Source organism: Archocentrus centrarchus, unplaced genomic scaffold (assembly GCF_007364275.1).
Source record: "Archocentrus centrarchus isolate MPI-CPG fArcCen1 unplaced genomic scaffold, fArcCen1 scaffold_48_ctg1, whole genome shotgun sequence".
In the NCBI taxonomy this organism is placed as follows: Eukaryota; Metazoa; Chordata; class Actinopteri; order Cichliformes; family Cichlidae; genus Archocentrus; species Archocentrus centrarchus.
Window position 1 is genome coordinate 2,196,832 of NW_022060272.1, and position 19,152 is coordinate 2,215,983.

General features: G+C 41.8%; 1 protein-coding gene across 1 annotated transcript in view; it reads right to left on the reverse strand.

Moving 5' to 3' along the window:
• arnt2 (aryl-hydrocarbon receptor nuclear translocator 2) overlaps positions 1-19,152 on the reverse strand; it is a 175,977-nt gene that overhangs the window by 19,771 nt on the left and 137,054 nt on the right. The window contains 5 exon segments of the mRNA XM_030725130.1: positions 14,260-14,410; positions 17,148-17,286; positions 17,458-17,560; positions 17,778-17,825; positions 18,255-18,378. Of these exon segments, the coding sequence (XP_030580990.1) occupies positions 14,260-14,410; positions 17,148-17,286; positions 17,458-17,560; positions 17,778-17,825; positions 18,255-18,378 (565 nt within the window).

Sequence of the window (19,152 nt, forward strand, 5' to 3'; positions counted from 1 at the left end):
GCCTGGGCTTTGGAACCTGTCTCCTGAAGAGGGGTGGACTCTGTTCCAGTCTGAAGTTGCCCTCAGTGAGAGCTGGCGAGCTGGGGTGGGTATTTGTTTATTTCCTCGGCTTGCTGCCTGTACATGACTGGTACACGAGAGGGTTGATTCTCTGCACCCTTGAGCCTGGGAATGGATCCTGACTTTTGTTTGCGCTTATGTGCTGAATGACAGTTCAGAGCACCCACTCTTGTTGGAGTCACAGGGCAGCCAACATACTGAAAGACTCTTTCCACACTGGTTATCATCTTTTCCAACAGCTGCCCTCTGGAAAATGCTTCAGATCCATCACATCCAGGACAAACAGACTGAAAAACAGCTTTTACCCCTGTGCTGTATGGGAATTGAATACTGCAAACACATGCACATGAATTTTTATTTAATTTTATTTATTTATTTAAACTACTTAGGCCCTGTGCAATAATCTGCAGTTTATTGTTCTTAGAGTTATTGAATGTTTTTATTGGGTTTAGGCACCTTAAGGATTGCTGCTCAATTTCATTGCACTCTAGTACAATAACAATAAAAGCTATCTATCTATCAGGGTGCTCAAGCGTACTCCGTCGTCCTGCAGGGAGACTTCAGTGCTCACATGGGCAATGACAGTGAGACCTGCAGGGACGTGATTGGGAGGAACGGCCTGCCCAATCTGAACCCGAAAGGAGCCAGTTAAGGTGATTTGGGCATCTGACTAGGATGCCTCCTGGGTGAGGTGTTCCAGGCATGTCCTACTGGGAGGAGGCCCTGGGACAGACCCAGGACATGATGGAGAGATTATCTCTCTCACCTGGCCTGGGAATGCCTTGGGGTCTGTCCAGAGAAGCTGGTGGAGGTGGCTGGGGAGAGTGAGGTCTGGGCTTCTCTGCTTAGCCTGCTGCCCTTGCGACCCGGCCCTGGATAAGCGGAAGAAAATGGATGGATGGATGGATGGGTAGGCTCATCCATATCTATACCTATGTGCCATGCAGTTTTAGATAAGACATCTGATCATTCTCTTCAGTCCACGTTCTGCCCAGTGTGACTGAAAGTAAAAGGCCCAAATAGAAAATACTTAGGTTTACTAGATAGAGTCACACAGTAAATCTGTCAATCTCAAGGCTCCTGGGCCAAATCCAGCCCACTGTGAGTTAATTTCATATGGCTATGATTAATGGCCTACCGGTAAATAGCACTCCCACCACTTATACTACAAAATCCATTACCAAAACTTGCCACCAGGGGCAGGCTGGGGTTGAAATTCAGCCCGGGAGTTTTGTATTCAAAAATACAGGAAATTATAGCTGCTGAAAACAGAAGTTGCTGTGACATCATCGCCTAATTTGCATAATTGTTCATTTGGATGTAGTTGCAGTCGAGGCTGAGGGAGAGAGGAAAAATCTCTTTGGAGAGGCAAAAACTGAAGAAAAAAACACCCTAAATATGTTTAGAACTACAAATGAACTTTAATAACTTTAATGCTTTGCCTAGACCCACATTACATAGATGAATTTTGTCCCGTATTGCTTAATGTTAGAATATCAAATTTAACGAAAACACGTGGGGTGAGACTGCTAGCTAAGTTCAACCCTCCTCCTTTATCTGGGCAGTGATTTGATCACCGTCACACCGTTTCAGGTCAAATTTATATTTTTTCTGCACACTTTACAAAACGCCTCTCGATCATTTCCCATGACCAGCTTAACCTCTGCGGTCCGGTTTTACCATTTTTGACTACTTTTGTTTTAAGGTTTATAGTTGACCTTAGAAACTGTTTACCTTGCCTTGTATAATTTTTTTCAGCACGACCTCATGTGTGTGACTGTATAGTTATTCTTTCGTTTTGACATACTGTATTAACACACTGGACTTATCCATCCATCCATTCACTTCCGCTCATCCTGTTCAGGGTCGTGGGGGGGCTGGAGCCTATCCTAGCTGTCATAGGGCGAGAGGCAGGGTACACCCTGTACAGGTCACCAGCCTGTTGCAGGGCCAACACAGAGAGACAAACAACCTTTCGCACTCACATTCTAACCTATGGGCAATTTAGTGTAGCCAATTAACCTAACCCCAGTAAGTGCATGTCTTTGGAATGTGGGAGGAAACTGGAGTACCCGGACGAAACCCACGCAAACACGGGGAGAACATGCAAACTCCACAGAGAGACAGGGAGGGGCCTGGGCCAAGGTGGAATCGAACCCAGTGCTAACCACTGCGCCACTGTGCTGCCCCTGAATTTTTGGAAGTATACCTATGATAAATATTGCAGACCTCTCCATTCTTTGTAGGTGGGAAAACTTGCAAAATATGTATTTTCCCCACTATATCTGTGTAAGCTGGTCAGAAGCTGGAAGGAGCCCTGACCGATTAAACAGAGTCCAGTAGTAGATCTGTGTTAGTATTACCTGGAAGACTTCTGTCTGGCTGGGGTTGGGGTGTGTGTGCTGTTCCCCAGTCTGCTGTGAGTGATGCTGGTTCTGCCACTGGGACCAGACCTCACTGGGACGACCCTGGAACTGAGATGCTACGTCATCTAAAATCGGCAATGTCATTTTGATGCGCCAGCACGTCCGTGGACTCCAGAGGGTTAAGACCATAATGAAGGGTCATCGAGTCAAAGTTGTGAAAACTACCTTTTCCGAGGACGAGGCGCAAAATGACTCCGCGCATGCGCACAGCAGATCGTTTATCAACGTCAGCTCAGGTCCTGCTGAGTAGTTATATTTTTATACAGATTTTATAGTTAAACAACTTAAAACAAAAAGTCTGCATCAACGGAAAAGTCAAAATATATTGTAGGGGTGATGAAAAATTTACTACCAAGTCAAATTCTGTTTACTACCTTTTACTAGCCTTAATTTGAACTCATTTAATTTACTACCTTTTACTACCCCGCGGAAACCCTGTGAAGATAGAATGCATCATTAACACCGTAATGGGATGTCCTCTCGACTCAGTGCAGGTGGTGGGAGACAGAAGGACTCTGACCAAAATAACATCACTGATGGACAAGGTCTCCCATCCCATGCATGAAACTGTTGCTGAGCTGGAGAGCTCCTTCAGTGACAGACTGCTGCATCCTAAATGCACAAAGGAGCGTTACCGTAGATCCTTCCTCCCAGCAGCTGTAAGACTTTATAACCATCACTGCTCCCAACAAAAACCACAATAACCTACACAATGTAGGATAATATATAATATACTGTAAATAGTCCGGCCTGTTAAGGTTCAACACACAGGCACATCATGTACATTGTATATAGTGTTATTATTAGTAGTATTAAGGTTAATCTTGTTTGTTGATTTTATATATATTTATATTCTTTTCTTAATAGTGTGAATTATTATATTTTTACTTATATTTATAATAACTGCGGCTGCTGTTACACCCAAATTTCCCCTCTGTGGGACAATAAAGGCTGTTTCTTCGTAACACAGAGTGAACTTCATAAGAGGAACGGTGTAAATTACTGGCAGTTTCTGTCTTTTTTGGAGGAAATACCTTCTGAATTTGGTGACGTGCCTTATCACATCGTCAAATCTGAAATCTGTCACGTTCATGGAAAATAAAAGAAAAGACTTGGCAGGGCTCTGGGATGAATGGTGGCTGTGTGAGTCGGCTTTTCTCTGTGACATAGTGAAGCATCTTAATACATTCCTGCAGTTTCAGGGATGGAGCCGCGTGATTACGCATGTGATTGCCAAAAAAATTACCGTATTTGTTGCACTATAAGGCGCACTTAAAACCCTAAATTTTCTCAAAAATCGGAAGTGCATCTTATAATCCATTGTGCCTTATGTATGAATTCTTGTTGTGCTTACTGACCTTGAACCAATTTTATGTGGTACACTGCGCTCAAAATTCTGTCAAAATGTTTTAATGCAACTTTGGTAAGGGACGCTTCACAAATATCAACATTTTCCAGAGCGTACAAAGTGTACAACGAGGGGTAACACTCAACGTACGCTTTTCAAATACAGTTGAAGCCACTCAAAATGGCCAGCCAATCCGTGACGGGAACTTGGCCGGTCTGTGGCCGATTTGTGGCCGGTACGTGGCCGAAATGAGATCCCCTGCTCATTACATATAACAGTTCAGCCACGGGTGGGAACGCCCCTAAGCAGCATTTGGGAAAACTGGTCGTAATGTCTTGTGTATTGTTGTATTATTCATGGTATATGCCACATATATATCTTACATACATTTACTTCCCTGAGAAATTTGTCTGGAAAATAACATAACTGATTAAAAATACAGAAGCTTAAAATGTTCCGTGTCATCGTGAACTTTGTATTCTGACTGTACAATGAACCATACTGATGAAGACTACACAATGATAGAAATGGAGACTTCAAGGTCACCCTGTTGTTGAATTTCTCTGCTTACCACATTCTGTTTTGTATAATGATGTAATCAAGACTGATATGCTGTGACTATATGAAACTGTAAGTTGAATTAGAATGTGCCAGTACTTCATGCCATCTCATGGCATGCAGTCTGACCCAGATATCTGAACTGTTTGAAATGACTTTATTAAATTTTATAATTGGACTCCTTATTCTGATTGTTTTGTGTCATTCCTGTTCGATGAAACAAACACGCAGAAACCTAAAGGCTTAAGCAGCAACACACACACTTATTTAAATTCCTTCAGTATTCAGATTCTTCTGTGGAAGGAATTCTCCCCCTCTCCCACCCCCACCGTGGACTGCTGCAGCCGGCTGGGTGCGGCAATTTTAAGAGGCAGCATCTCTACGTTGTAATAGGCATACAGTTTAAGTATGCCCATTAAGACAGTGATTCGGTGTGCCCTCTTCGGAGGAAATGACAGAAAGTATTTATAACAGTAAAAACAGTCCAGTTTGTATTTCCTTTAACTGACCACATTTTTCCCATTTTAATGCTTGTTGATTTGCACTGTGATGCAAATCACAGTGAAACTTTTTCCACTTCTCAGTGATCAGGTGTGAAATAAAGCACTTCCTGCAGCCAAGAAGCTCCCCGCCGCCCCCATCTCTGTGTCTGTAAAAATTTCTGAGCAAACACACTTTTAAAACCTGGTCAAAAAACTTTTGGATGCATTCAGGAAAACTTCCGACACTTTGACACTCAGACCATTCTTATCAACTTGGGGCAGTAATGAGAGGATCGACTCGAGGTTTCAACACTAAAAAAATAAACCCCCAAAAACTGAATGTCAAATTGGAAAACCTTAAATTTATGGAATTCATAAAGTGTTCTAAGCTGGCTTTTATTGGTGGTCTTTGAACGTCCGGTTTTCCGGAAAGCACCATGAGCTTTGCTCTCAGTCACATCACCCAGACCGTTTCCCTGCCCCAACGTTCATAACATTAGCACTGGTCTAATTCACTTTAATTTGGTGTCTCTGTACTCCAAAATCTCTAATTTTTTAATATTTTACAGGAAATAGGTGCAGCCATTTATTGAAACATACATGAATGCAATTTAGGCCCAAAGCTTCAGTCGGCAGAGGGGCACCAGGCAGGGCTGTCCACTCTCTCCCTCACTTTTTGTCATTTTCATTGAGCCATTAACAGCAGCAATCCGTCAAAATACAAATATTAAAGGGATTCAAACTGAAAATATGGACCATAAAATTAGCCTTTCTGCTGATGATGTATTACTTTTCCTTGGGAATTCACAAGCTTCCCTTTTGTGGACGATCACACTAATAGATAATTATCTATTTTCACTGATCCATAATAAACCTTCTCTTCCTTGGTTGAAGTCACTAGATTCAAATATCTCAAAACTTTTATGGAAAAACAAACCATCAAGAATAAGCTTAAAAAATTTACAAAAGCCAAAACACAGCGGCGGTCTAGACTTACCAAACTTTTATTACTATTTCTTAGGCAGTAGATTGCAGTTTCTTTCAAAGTGGATCAAATCCAATCCATTAGACAACCCATGGCTGGATCTAGAACAGGCACTTTGTGGAAAAATAAAAATCTCGGATCTACCTTTCATTAGTCCGAGTATTAAACATCATAACTGCTATAAAAGCCTTAGTATAAACACCTCTCTGACAGCCTGGTGGGAATTTTTAAAGAATAACTAAGTCTTCACGTATCCCCTGTAAACTAACACCCATTTGGAACAATCCAGATATTTGTCAGAAAAAGAAAATGCTGAATTTTCTGTTATGGTGTGATAAGGGTGTAAATAATTTAGAACATATTATCCAAGATGGAAACCTTATTACATTCCAAGAACTTACATCAAAATATAGAATTGGCAAGGTAGATTTCTGGAATATCAACAACTTAAGTCCATCTTACAGGGAAGATTTAACCTTAATCAATTGAATCTAGAAATACCTACATGGGTAACAGAATTTCCTCTGTACCCCGAAATTGTTGTCAAAATTATATAAATTATTACTAAAAACTGATGATTCAGTTTCCCTCCTGTCAACCTGGATCAAAATTTACGGACAGAAATATGTTTCAATTAGGGGTGGGACTTTAACGTGTTAATTTATGGGGAAAACAATGAATTAAAAAAATTAACGCATTTTAATCGCACTTTGCACCGTGGAACGTTTCTCACTGAATTAGTCCAGGCATACAGATTATATCGACGCACAATGTGATAAGCGTGATGAGCTGTGTGCAAATTCATATCGCGTATTTGCAAAAAGTGCTCTGCTGTTTTCGGAGCTGTCCGTTGCCGCTGCTCTACCAGCAGCTCGCCTCACTAGCTGTCAGCTGACCGGACTATTGAGGTTCGCTTTAGCCGGAGAGAACGTCCGACTGCTGTCACATCATTTTCAACCTCCCGCTGGTTTTCGCAGCTGAGTGGAAGTTAAACACAGATATAACTCATTCAGACAGGGGTGTGGTGGCCATCGGGAGGTTTGGGAGGTTTCCCGAACGGCCAGTGATCAGAATTTTTTTTTTTTTTTTTTTACCCAATTAAGCAAAGCAGTCTGCTGCAGCTCTTCTGGCCACAGGTGCAGTCCGCACCTGCAAATAAAGTTCTCTTGTCTTAAAATTATGGTTTGTCCATTTGCCTCTCCAAACCAAGCTCCCGGGCTGAATTTTAAGCCCAGCCTGCCCCTGGTTGGAAATTAATCATTCACTCATTCAATCATTCACTTCCTTGATGTTGAACTATGTTATGCTTGTTTTAACAGCATATTTTGAATTAGATTTAAAATCAAACCACAAAAAGGAGCAAAAGTTCGTTCTCAGTTTAACCAGCTGCTTTTACAGAACTGTGTTTCGTGCTGTCACAGTTGCTAGGCGACATCAGCTACGCTCAGGTGAGGGCAGGTGATGCTGATATGAAAGTTAGACCATCCAATTTCACAACCGGCCTTTGCGGTCTATGTGGGCTGGGTCCTTCGAAGGATGCCGCCCCTGAATTTGGACACAGCTATGGAGATGATGGAAGAGACTACGCTGGTGGATGGGAAATTTAAATACAAGAAACGTCCAGATGGAAGTACAAAAAAAAATGCTGAGTTTGCTCATCACAGGAGCACTTCCATCCTTCATTGGTCTGTGTAGTAGACTGGTGTGAAAATAAACAAGATTTTGAAGTGTAAGCTTATGTATATTGATTCATTCATCAACCAAACTTAAATCAATATTTCTCATGTTAAATACTGAAATGCGATTAAAATGCGATTAATTTCGATTAATTCATTACAAAGCTTCTAATAAATTAGATTAGTTTTTTTTAATCGAGTCCCAGCCCTAGTTTAAATATCTTCAAAATGACTAAAAGACCCCAAGTACAACTTGTACAATATAAAATTCTCCATAGAACACACTATACTGGACAAAGGATGTTCCAAATGGGCCTTACACACTCAAACATATGCACTGTACAAGCAATTCAGAGGAGAATTATCTACACGGTCTGTTGTCTTGTGTACCTGTTCAGAGGTTCTGGCAGAGGATATGTGAAGACCTATCCACATGGCTTAGCTGTCGTGTCCCAATTTCCCCCAGACTATGCATCTTAGGTGACGTCAGTGAATTAGTTATGGAGTCAAATACACTGCTCAAAAAAATAAAGGGAACACTTAAACAACACAATATAACTCCAAGTAAATCAAACTTCTGTGAAATTAAACTGTCCACTTAGGAAGCAACACTGATTGACAATCAATTTCACATGCTGTTGTGCAAATGGAATAGACAACTTGTGGAAATTATTGGCAATTAGCAAGACACACTCAATAAAGGAGTGGGGACCAGAGACCACTTTTCAGTATCTATGCTTTCTGGTTGATGTTGTGGTCACTTTTGAATGTTGGTGGTGCTTTCACACCCGTGGTAGCAAGAGACGGACTCTACAACCCACACAAGTGGCTCAGGTAGTGCAGCTCATCCAGGATGGCACATCAATGCGAGCTGTGGCAAGAAGGTTTGCTGTGTCTGTCAGCGTAGAGTCCAGAGGCTGGAGGCGCTACCAGGAGACAGGTCAGTACACCAGCAGAAGTGGAGGAGGCCGTAGGAGGGGAACAACCCAGCAGCAGGACTGCTACCTCCGCCTTTGTGCAAGGAGGAACAGGAGAAGCACTACCAGAGCCCTGCAAAATGACCTCCAGCAGGCCACAAATGTGCATGTGTCTGCACAAACGATTAGAAACTCATTCCATGAGGATGGTATGAGGGCCCAACGTCCACAGATGGGGGTTGTACTCACAGCCCAACTCCGTGCAGGACGCTTGGCTTTTGCCAGAGAACACCAGGATTGGCAAATTCGCCACTGGCGCCCTGTGCTCTTCACAGATGAAAGCAGGTTCACACTGAGCACATGTGACAGATGTAACCAAGTCTGGAGACGCCGTGGAGAGCGATCTGCTGCCTGCAACATCCTTCAGCATGACCAGTTTGGCAGTGGGTCAGTAATGGTGTGGGGTGGCATTTCTTTGGAGGGCCGCACAGCCCTCCATGTGCTCGCCAGAGGTAGCATGACTGCCATTAGGTACCAAGATGAGATCCTCAGACCCCTTGTGAGACCATATGCTGGTGCGGTTGGCCCTTGTTTCCTCCTAATGCAGGACGATGTTAGACCTCATGTGGCTGGAGTGTGTCAGCACTTCCTGCAAGATGAAGGCATTGAAGCTATGGACTGGCTCGCCCGTTCCCCAGACCTGAATCCGATTGAGCACATCCGGGACATCATGTCTCACTCCATCCACCAATGTCACGTTGCACCACTGACTGTCCAGGAGTTGGCGGATGCTTTAGTCCAGGTCTGGGAGGAGATCCCTCAGGAGACCATCCGCCACCTCATCAGGAGCATGCCCAGGTTTTGTAGGGAGGTCATACAGGCACGTGGAGGCCACACACAATACTGAACCTCATTTTGACTTGTTTTAAGGACATTACATCAAAGTTGGATCAGCCTGTAGTGTGTTTTTCCACTTAAATTTTGTGTGTGACTCCAAATCCAGGCCTCCATTGGTTAATAAATTTGATTTCCATTGATGATTTTTGTGTGATTTTGTTGTCAGCACATTCAACTTTGTACAGAACAAAGTATTAAATGAGAATATTTCATTCATTCAGATCAGGGATGTGTTTTTTGAGTGTTCCCTTTAGTTTTTTGAGCAGTGTATATCACACATACTTCTTACCGCCTTGTGCATCGCTAAGAAAACTATCCTCATGAATTGGAAGTCAAAAAATAAACTGTGTATTACTCAATACAGAAATTTATTTGTAGATCATGTTAGTTTAGAGAGAATGTCTGCTTCTTCTAAAAACCAATTGGAGGAATTTGACTCTCTTTGATTCCCACTGATCAGCTCCATTACTTAGTGGGGGTGGTTGGCTGTGGGCTCTGCTTCTGATGTGCTTTGTAGGCGGTTAGGTGAGGACTCCAGATGCCTATGTAGCTGGTACCCTCCTGAGACTGGAGTCCTGGGGTGACCTTCTGGTGATGTCTGTGTGCCTGTCCTGGTTGATGGTGGTGGGGGCTTGGATGATGCTGCCTTATGACCCGGGGTGCCAGCCCTCGGTCGGTTGGCTGGGATTTGGAGCCCTGCCACCGGCCTGTGCAGGGGGGCTGGCCACGGGGGTGGGTGGGGCTGGCTTCTTGTCGCCTCGGGTTCTCTGAAACCCTTGCTCCTCAACTGGGGGGCTCCGTCTGGGACCTCCCTCTCCCGTCTGGTGAGTTGTCTTACAATGAGTGGCCGCAGGTCTTCCTGGCTCTTGGTGGGCTGCTGGTGGCCTGGGTTTCCTGGGGCTTTTTCTATCTGCCTCTAACTTCTGATGGGTGGAGCTGCAGCATTCTGCCCTCATTGGTAAGTACGTTCCATGACACAGACACAAACACCCATGCAATCACAACACAACAAAATTGTTGGTTTGCGTAATATGCCTTGTTATTTTTGTTTTTCCCACACATTTATTTTTGCAAGTATTGTTAGTATTTTTTATGTTTAAAATGTGATTAACTATTTGGTTTATTTACTTGTGCTCTTTCCCCTTTTTAATTTTTTTTTCTCTCTATTGTCCTTTTTTCGCTCTCATTCTCTCTCCCTTTTTCTTTTCTTTCTTTTCCTTTTCTTCAGCCTGTTAGCTCTAGCACAGAGTTTGTTACATTGTATGTTAAAAATAACTCAGTTTATGAATAATTTTATTTATTTTATAAATAAAATAAAGGGTCAAACATCAAAAAGAAGAGCCTATTGAGAACCTACTGTATAGAGCTCATCTTGAAATAGCAAACATGTTTGGCACAACAACGCATTCTGATCACAGTTCTGCTTCCAAGATCTGCCAGACATGACAGGCTTTAAAAAAATAAATAAATAAAAAAAAAAAGATGAATGCAATTTATAAAATTTAAAATGGAGCCTGAAAGCCAGTATTTGGTATGACCTCGACCTTGTTCTTCATTCTTCACTCTATGAGGGAGCTTTCTGTAATTTCTAAAGTAGTCTTCAGGAACAGTTCTCCAGGCTTCTTGAAGGTCAATCAAAGCTCTTTATTGGATGTTTCTGCCTTTTGTTCCATTCGCTGTCAGGATGCTACCACACTGCTTCAGTAATGTTGAATTCTGGGCTCTGGGGAGGCCAATCCATGACCTCTTTCCCACCAACAGGGTTGGTGCCTTTATTTGAACTGTTAGGTGGGTTTTTCACTGTGGAAGTACTCGGTGCTCGGCCAAAAAACGGGTTCAACTCGGGCCCCGCAAACTAGCTGGTCTTGAACCAAGAACGCGTGACGAAAGCGGCAGAAGGGCGTGACTGTGCCATCTCAATGTCTTGTGTTTTCTACCATATTACATGTGTATTACATGAGAAAAGCGAAGCAATTTTCACAGCTGTGAATTAGGTTGGGCTCTAAGGCTGAATCTGCTGCTTTGTATCAGTTCATACCACAGATAAAAGGACACAAATAGTGCGTACTTGTACTTCTCTAATCGCTGTCTGTGTTTACCTCTATGCTGCACACAGATGCTGCAGTAGTTTGGTTTGGACCGTAAAACGTATTTGCTACACAAGAAAGGGGAGCATGTTCTCCCACGTTTGTGCGCTTCGGTTTCCGTGTCCAGACGAGGACCTGCCCATGCTCGCATGTAAAGGAGCAGTTCATAGAAACGCGGGCCCGTTCTTAAGCGTTTCGCCAGTTCACTGGGAACGGCACAAGCACTGGCTTGAGCACCGGCTCCTCCATGGTGGGAAAGCAGCAACAGCATTGCATTGCGTGTTTTTCTATTCAGGCATGCTTTTACTGCAATGCCAGCATGTTTGAGACTTTTCTGTGCTGATAAATGATTTTTGACAAGATCTCAGCACAGTGGATGAAATGCAGCCCCAAACCATGACAGAACCTGCACTGTGTTTTACAGACAGCTGTAGATGCTCAGTGTTGCGCCTCACTCCTGATCTCCTCCATACATATCAATTATAATTTGAACAAAAATTTCCAATTTGTGCTCATCACGCTATAAAACCCATTGTTAAGGGCCATTTTTGAGTAATTCATAGTTTATTTTTAAGAGCCTTAAAAAAAAAAATTCCAAAAAGCAGGATTCGTGAGTATCAATCAGTTTATCACATTTCTGAGTAGGCACATCTGTCTGATGGTGGAAGGACAGTTGGGACAATACTGTCGTGCAAATAAGGTTTGACAGCAGGGAGCAGAAGTGGGAGGAGGCGGTGGGTGTTCATATTAATGCCGGGAGAAAGCTTAGATTGCTCAGTGCAGTGCTACTTTAAAAAAAAAAATATTTACTTATTATTAGATTCACAAAAATACATTGATCAAAAGAATGTTTGGCGATTTGGAGTGGAAAATGTGTGAAAGGTCATACTGACTAAAAATTTATCCTTCTACTTTAGATTTTCAAAACTTGTTCCACCATTGGTTGCAGCTTTGTTTTAGATTGAAAATACTTCAGCATGAAATTTTAACAAAACATTTTGGAATCACAGAACTCAAATATTTTGTGAAGAAAGCGCCACTCTGCAATTGAGGGAAAGGGGTGTGGTCATACTGGGAAGTAGATACACCCAGAAGAAGGAGGGGGACTTCCAGCCAGCTGGGAGTGGCAATTTTAAGCGGTTTCATCTGTAGTTAGAAAATGTCGGTCTGTCTGTGTAATTTGAGTGCTGCAGTTTGACCGCCAATGGCCGAGGCATCCACACCACTGCACCATTGCGTGATCTGCAGCGATATGGCCTCAGGTCTGGCAGATCAGTTCAACGGCCTCAATGAATTCTCTAAAATGGTCCATCATCGATTCACAAACTGACTACTGACGATATTAGACATGAACAAGCTGTGAGCGCAGCGCAGCAGGTGTGGAAAGCAGCCGAAGCTGTCGGATAAATTCAACAAGAAGTGGAAGCATTGTTCCAAAAATGGAAACTGTACGCAGTAAACTGCAGACAATGATGATGGATTTTGTTCTACATGTTCCTGGCCTATTTTCATCTGTGCAGGCCTGTATATTTGTGCGTAATCTAGCGATCGGCGGCCGGCACTGTTGCCAACTTTTGTGCAACAAAACTCGCTGTGGGCTGTCTCAAAAATCGCTAAAAGTCACTAAAGGACGAATCGAGGTCCTGGGGTGTGTGTGCTGTCGTCCTCTGTGCCAAAGAGAAGTCTGGGTGATGCCACAGCATGAAGGGACGCAGTACGAGTGTTGCATGTGCACAAAACACGGTGACAGCAGAGTTTTCAGGTTTCGGGTGTTGTGTCAAAAAGGGATTTCCTTTTTTCTAAAAATGTTTTTTCTTTGCTTATATCCGTAAATATACAGGTGCACAGGATTTGTGAAGGGCTTATATATAAAAAAGATGAAGAAATGACTTGTTTTTACCATCATTAATAAAGAATATATTGCAGTGTCTGTTAAGACGTTGAAGAAGATTGCGAGAGATTGCCAGCAAAAGTTGCCCTTTATTAATAATTAAATGGTTGCCGTGGGCTGCAACCACAAAAAAACAGTAACAACAATGAGACTGACTCGGATAATGACGAGAGGGAACCCGGCATGCTTGATGCAAAAATTGCTGTTCAACTCAGACACTGAAGATGAGGAATTTGATGGATTTGTGGAAGATGAATGATTAAAAATGAGAGTGTATTTTTCTGTATTTGTTACAAATGAACAATATTCTGAGTAATTGTGAATGAGTGGAATAAAGTTCGACTTACCTGACGCCTTTGTTTTGCTCTATATATGTTCTATCATGCGCCTTACAAGCCATTGAGCCTTATGTTTGAAAACAGACCCGTTCATCGCGCCTTATAATGCGGTGCGCCTTATGGTACGCAAAATATGGTAAAAAAAAAAAAATCAGACTAGGTCATCACCGCTGTGTTTGCAGCTGCGCTTTTTCCTGGGAAACTGGACACAGTCCACAGTATATGCAGCGTTTTTCCAACTTTGAAGTGCAGAAATTCACATCACAGGTTTTTACCCCCTGAACTCTTGCAACACCTGCAGTGAAAACGCCTATTCATAAACTGAAATCAGTTGACTTCAGTTCATGTACATGGAGGCTGAAAATCACAGAGTAGTCTACAAGTTGTGGGAAGTTGAGATATATGGCCCTTACTTTTATTTTTATTCCATTTATTCAAGGATAAGAACATGTCAGGAATGCCCTACTAGCACCTGAAAAGAAAACAAGCTGTGATATAACTTTTTTCAGTTAATGACCTGAATTCTATACCAAATAGGTTTAAACAGACAACACAGTAACAAAATAAGAATAAAAGATAAAGAGCAATGCTTACCAAAAGCTGTGCTGCGGTTTGTCAGTCCTGAGTAGGCATTGCCGCTGGGAGAGGAAGTAGCTGGGGAGGACAGTGGGCTGTAGGAGGCCGGATCAGTCTGGTAGCTGTGGCCAGAACCAATACCAAAAGGACTGGACTGGGCTTTACTGGACTTTAGAACAAAGACACTGGTTAAAAACAAAGCAAACCAGGCTTGTAACTACATTTAGTGCAAGGTTTGGTAATATACAAAAAAATACTGAATACCAATATTTTAGAAAAATGGAAAAAAAAAAATCCATATTTATGCCCAGATAGGAAATAACTATGACTTTATCAGTCTCTCAAATTGTTGTGGAGGAATTGTGACCCACGCTTCTTTACAATGTTGCTTGAGTTCATTGAGGTTTGCAGGCATTCATTTATGCACAGTTCCAACCACAGAATTTCAAATCAAAGGTCTGGACTTTAACTGGACCATTGCACCACCTTGAGCTTTTTTCCCCTTTTTTCCAGCCATTCTGCTGTGTTTGGGAACATTGTACTGATGCATCTCCCAAGCTTTAGCTTCAGCCAAGGTTTACCTCTCAGCCAGATGGCCTCACATTTAACTCCAGAATACTTTGGCATACAAAGGAGTTCATGATTGACTCAGGGATTGCAAAGTGCCACCGTACATGACAGCTTTTATGAGGGGTTTGTGCTGATATGCTTAGTTTTAACCAAATGTGACACTGTGACCAAACATCTCCACTTTGATCTAGTCTGTCCAAAATACATTGTTACAGTAGTCCTGTTCAGATAAAAGTTTGCTGGCAAAAAAGCCACAGCTCTTTTTCTAATTGGACTGTTATGAACTTTAACATTTAATATGCTAACCAAGGCCGGTAGAGTTTGAGAGTATGTGTGTGTTGTGGGTGTAGGGCTGGAGTGTTGTTTGGCATGCATATTTGATTACATTACTCTAATTGCATCTTTGATCATTTGTAACTTATTTCATATTGTGCATACCTGCCCAGGAATAGCAAATGTAATTAGCTAAGTTTGGTACAGGGCATTTTTTTTCTTATTAGATGAATGTTTTAGTGTGTGGACCCTAACAAATTGAACTAAAACTCAAAAAATAGACTGGATTTTTGTTGTCTTAATCTATATTTGGTGTTACTATTCTTGCCACAATTTTCCAACAACCTACAGAGTGACATAGCATCATTTAACCTCTGTACAGTAATCCCTCACTGTTTCGCGGGTTTTCAATCAATATTAGTGTAAAATTGCGGTATTTTCGCTGTTTTGCGGTACTCGTTCTTCACATGCATAGTACGTGTTGTACAGTAATGTATATATTCGGTGTATAAGTGTGTGGGGAGGGTTTATAAAAACCTAAAATACTGTATAACTACTAAAATAATGTATCAGTATTAAAATAAATATAGCATCCCTACTTTGCGGATTTTCACTTATCGCGGGTGGTCCGCGATAACTGAGGGATTACTGTAATTCAAACAGCAAACATCTGCCATTGCATGGCACCTTGCAGTGGTTTGAAAACATGATTATTTTATTTTACAGTCAAAATTCCTCAGCTACAACCCATTGAACTCAAGAATATTGTGAAAAGAATTAGGCAACTTCAGATTTTATTCAGTTTTACCGTGGCACATGGAAATCCTAGAATGTTAGTTTATACTGATTGTTGTGTTTCATTCAACTGTTTTTAATCACCTGTATCATCTGGCTCTACTTACTGTAATGCATTTAGAGGTTATTGAACAGCAAAGAATGGAATGACCTGACAAGTGCAGAAGTGTGTGTGTGGAAGACAGATGAGCCTGGTAAGAAACATATGTTGAGTGCAAGTCTCTTAGCAAAAATGTGAAACAGACACACAGAATTTGGCAACAGGTCCATTTCTTAGTGTCTGGGGTACAGGAGCAGCACAGAAAATTACACTGGCAATATGTTTGTGTCTGTCTGCATGTGGTGTCTGTGTTTATTTTTGCAGGGACAGTACAACTAAACATTATCACACATGGGCAACTGATGCCGTGTACAATGCTTCTAGCCACAGGCTAATTTACAGTTCCCATTCCATCTCCAAGCAAAACAATTAGTACCAGTTAATGTAGATAAAAAGTTACATGCAGTTATAAGTTAGTAAAGTTAGTGTGTATGAGTGTAGTGTATGTACCTGCCCAACAATCTAAGGACCATGTCTATGAATTTTGAATTCAATTCAATTTTTCAGAAAAATTCAAACGGTTTCTGAAAGCTGAGAAATTTTGCTTCACACCCAACATAAGGTTATTACAGTAATTTCCAGAAGTCTGCGAACAGCGGGACATTTGAAATACTGTTGCTTGCAACAGGTTCGGTATTTAAGGGTTAAATGCACTAGTGGTATATAAACATATGGGGAGTGAAAAAGAGGTGAGTGAAGAATAAATGCTCATTACACAGGAAACACAGAAAATCTAGAGCAGCCCAGGCCTACTGATTGACAACTAAGGGATGATTCACCTGATCCAACTCTAACAACAAGCTTTATCAACAAGGAAAGTTTTGAGCCTAGTCTTGTGTCTGTCTCCCAAATCCAAACTGGGAACTGGTTCCACAAAAGAGGGGCCCAAAAGCTGAAGGCTCTGCCTCCCATTCAAATATTAGAAACTCTAGAAACCACAAGTAAGCCTGCAGTCTGAGAACAAAGAACTCTACTGTGACAATATGGTACTCTGAGTTCTTGTGAAGTGAGGACATATTGGTTGGTTTCTTAGAAAAGACTTAGTTTTAAAACTGAGAATTACATTTAGTTTAGGGGTTAGGCAGTTAGTTGTGAGGGTTAATGTTAAGAGTAAGGAGCTAAATAACAACAGTATCTCTGTGTGTGTGGGTTTCTGGATGTGTGTTACCTGTCCAGAGAATGGGGGTCGGTTGCCTGACCATGCTACCTGGCCTGGATTAAGCTGTCTGGAGATCTGAGCTAGATTCTGATTGGTTGAACCTGGTGGCTGTATGTCGTTCACACCAGGGACATGGATCACAGAAGAACTGCTCACACACACATACGCACATAAAAACAAACAAACAAAAAGCAAATAATCAAATATGATGCTCAGTTATACCTCACCTTTGGATGAGCACAGTGCAATTAAAGGCAGATGACTAAGGAATAGATGTAACCTACTGTAATGTTACCAGTCCAAGCAACATAATTAGTACCTGAAAGTTTTGCCCGAATGTCCCTGCTGAAAGGGAGAACTCTGGGAGTAGAGCTGCTGTCCTCCAGCTGTAGAGGAGGGAACCATCATCTTCTTATCTCCCGCTTCACACAAACACCAAGGACAGGAATATGGCAGGGACAGAGAACAGAGACAAATAATAATGGGTTAGGAAAGTATGATGAGCCTGCATTATGAGTTTTTAATGGTAAAACCAAACTTGCATCCATCTGTGCACATTACACTTATGAACTGTCTGCATGCCATTGCCACGGGGCCCTACATGTATTCAGTTAGTGATGCAGAAAAAAATATAATTACATTTTGGTGATTTGCTGGCAAGTCTCTTTTCCACTGCTGGCATTGCAGCTGATAGAACACGGATTAGTCCATAGTTATTTTTCAAAAAGGATATTCAATTAATAATAACACTTATTTGGGCAGAAAGTGATTTCCATACCTCCTTCATTATAGAATAGTCAGACCTAAATTATCTTGAATGTAACCAGTTTAAAGTTTCAGAGGTCTAAAAATGTATTGTTGAAAATAAATGTAGCTTTGAGTTTCTATTAAGTGGTAAAAGAAAAATTAATCATGCCAGACTAAACTGCAACAGCAAATAATGGTGAGGGTAACACATTTGCAACTGTGTTATAGAATTAGTGTCTTAAGCTGAATGCAAATGTTAAGTTTATTTTGTAATTGACTCCTCTGGTGACAGAAAGTTAAACCAGCACCTGTCTGAGTATACTGCATATCTACAGTGTATATTTGTGCATGTGTGCATGTATGTCATACAGCCAGAGATGCCGGTGTACATCTCAGCAAAGCGTGGGTCTCTCTCCTGGGAGAACAGGGCTTCTGTCTTGTCAATGTTTTTCCCGGCCTCATGAACTCCACTGCTGACGCTGGCCACAGGCACCTAAGAGTACATTTTCAAGTTGGGAGCATGAACTAAAACAAAAATTCAGGAAAATACATATCTCATGTGGATGTTGACTATGCGTGTTTAACCAAAGTAAAACAAAAAATGCCCCCCAGCAACCTACAGATACAAAATGAAGAACAATCTTGTCCTATCAAACACTGCATCTGCCATTTTAGGAAAACAGAACAACCGCAGCAACCATCTCATCAGTTTCTTTCATTGCTGTAAATGTGTTGAGGCCTTCAGAACGGTGTCACTGCACAAACAATGGAAACAGAAAGTACTAAAGATCTGATTAGGGCAGTGGTTCCCAAACTTTTTCCATCATTCCCCACTTTGAGGAAAAGAAAAGCCCTGGTACAACTTTATTTAGACAAACTCATTCATATTGAATTTTTAGTAACCTTTGCTGTGCAAATACAAGAACTTTGACTTCAAACAACTATTTGTGACAATCTAGATACAATAATGCAGAGTCATAAAGATGCTTGCAAAACAGGTCATTTCTTCATTGGTTTAAACAGACAACACAGTAACAACCCGGCCTCTCTTCATAGGGCGAGAGGCCGGGTACACCCTGTACAGCTCGCCAGCCTGTCGCAGGGCCAATACAGAGAGACAGACAACCATCCACACTCACATTCACACCTATGGGCAATTTAGAGCGGCCAACTAACCTAACCCCAGTAAGAGCATGTCTTTGGACTGTGGGAAGAAACCGGAGTACCCGGAGAAAACCCACGCCGCAATATAAGCATTTCACATAAA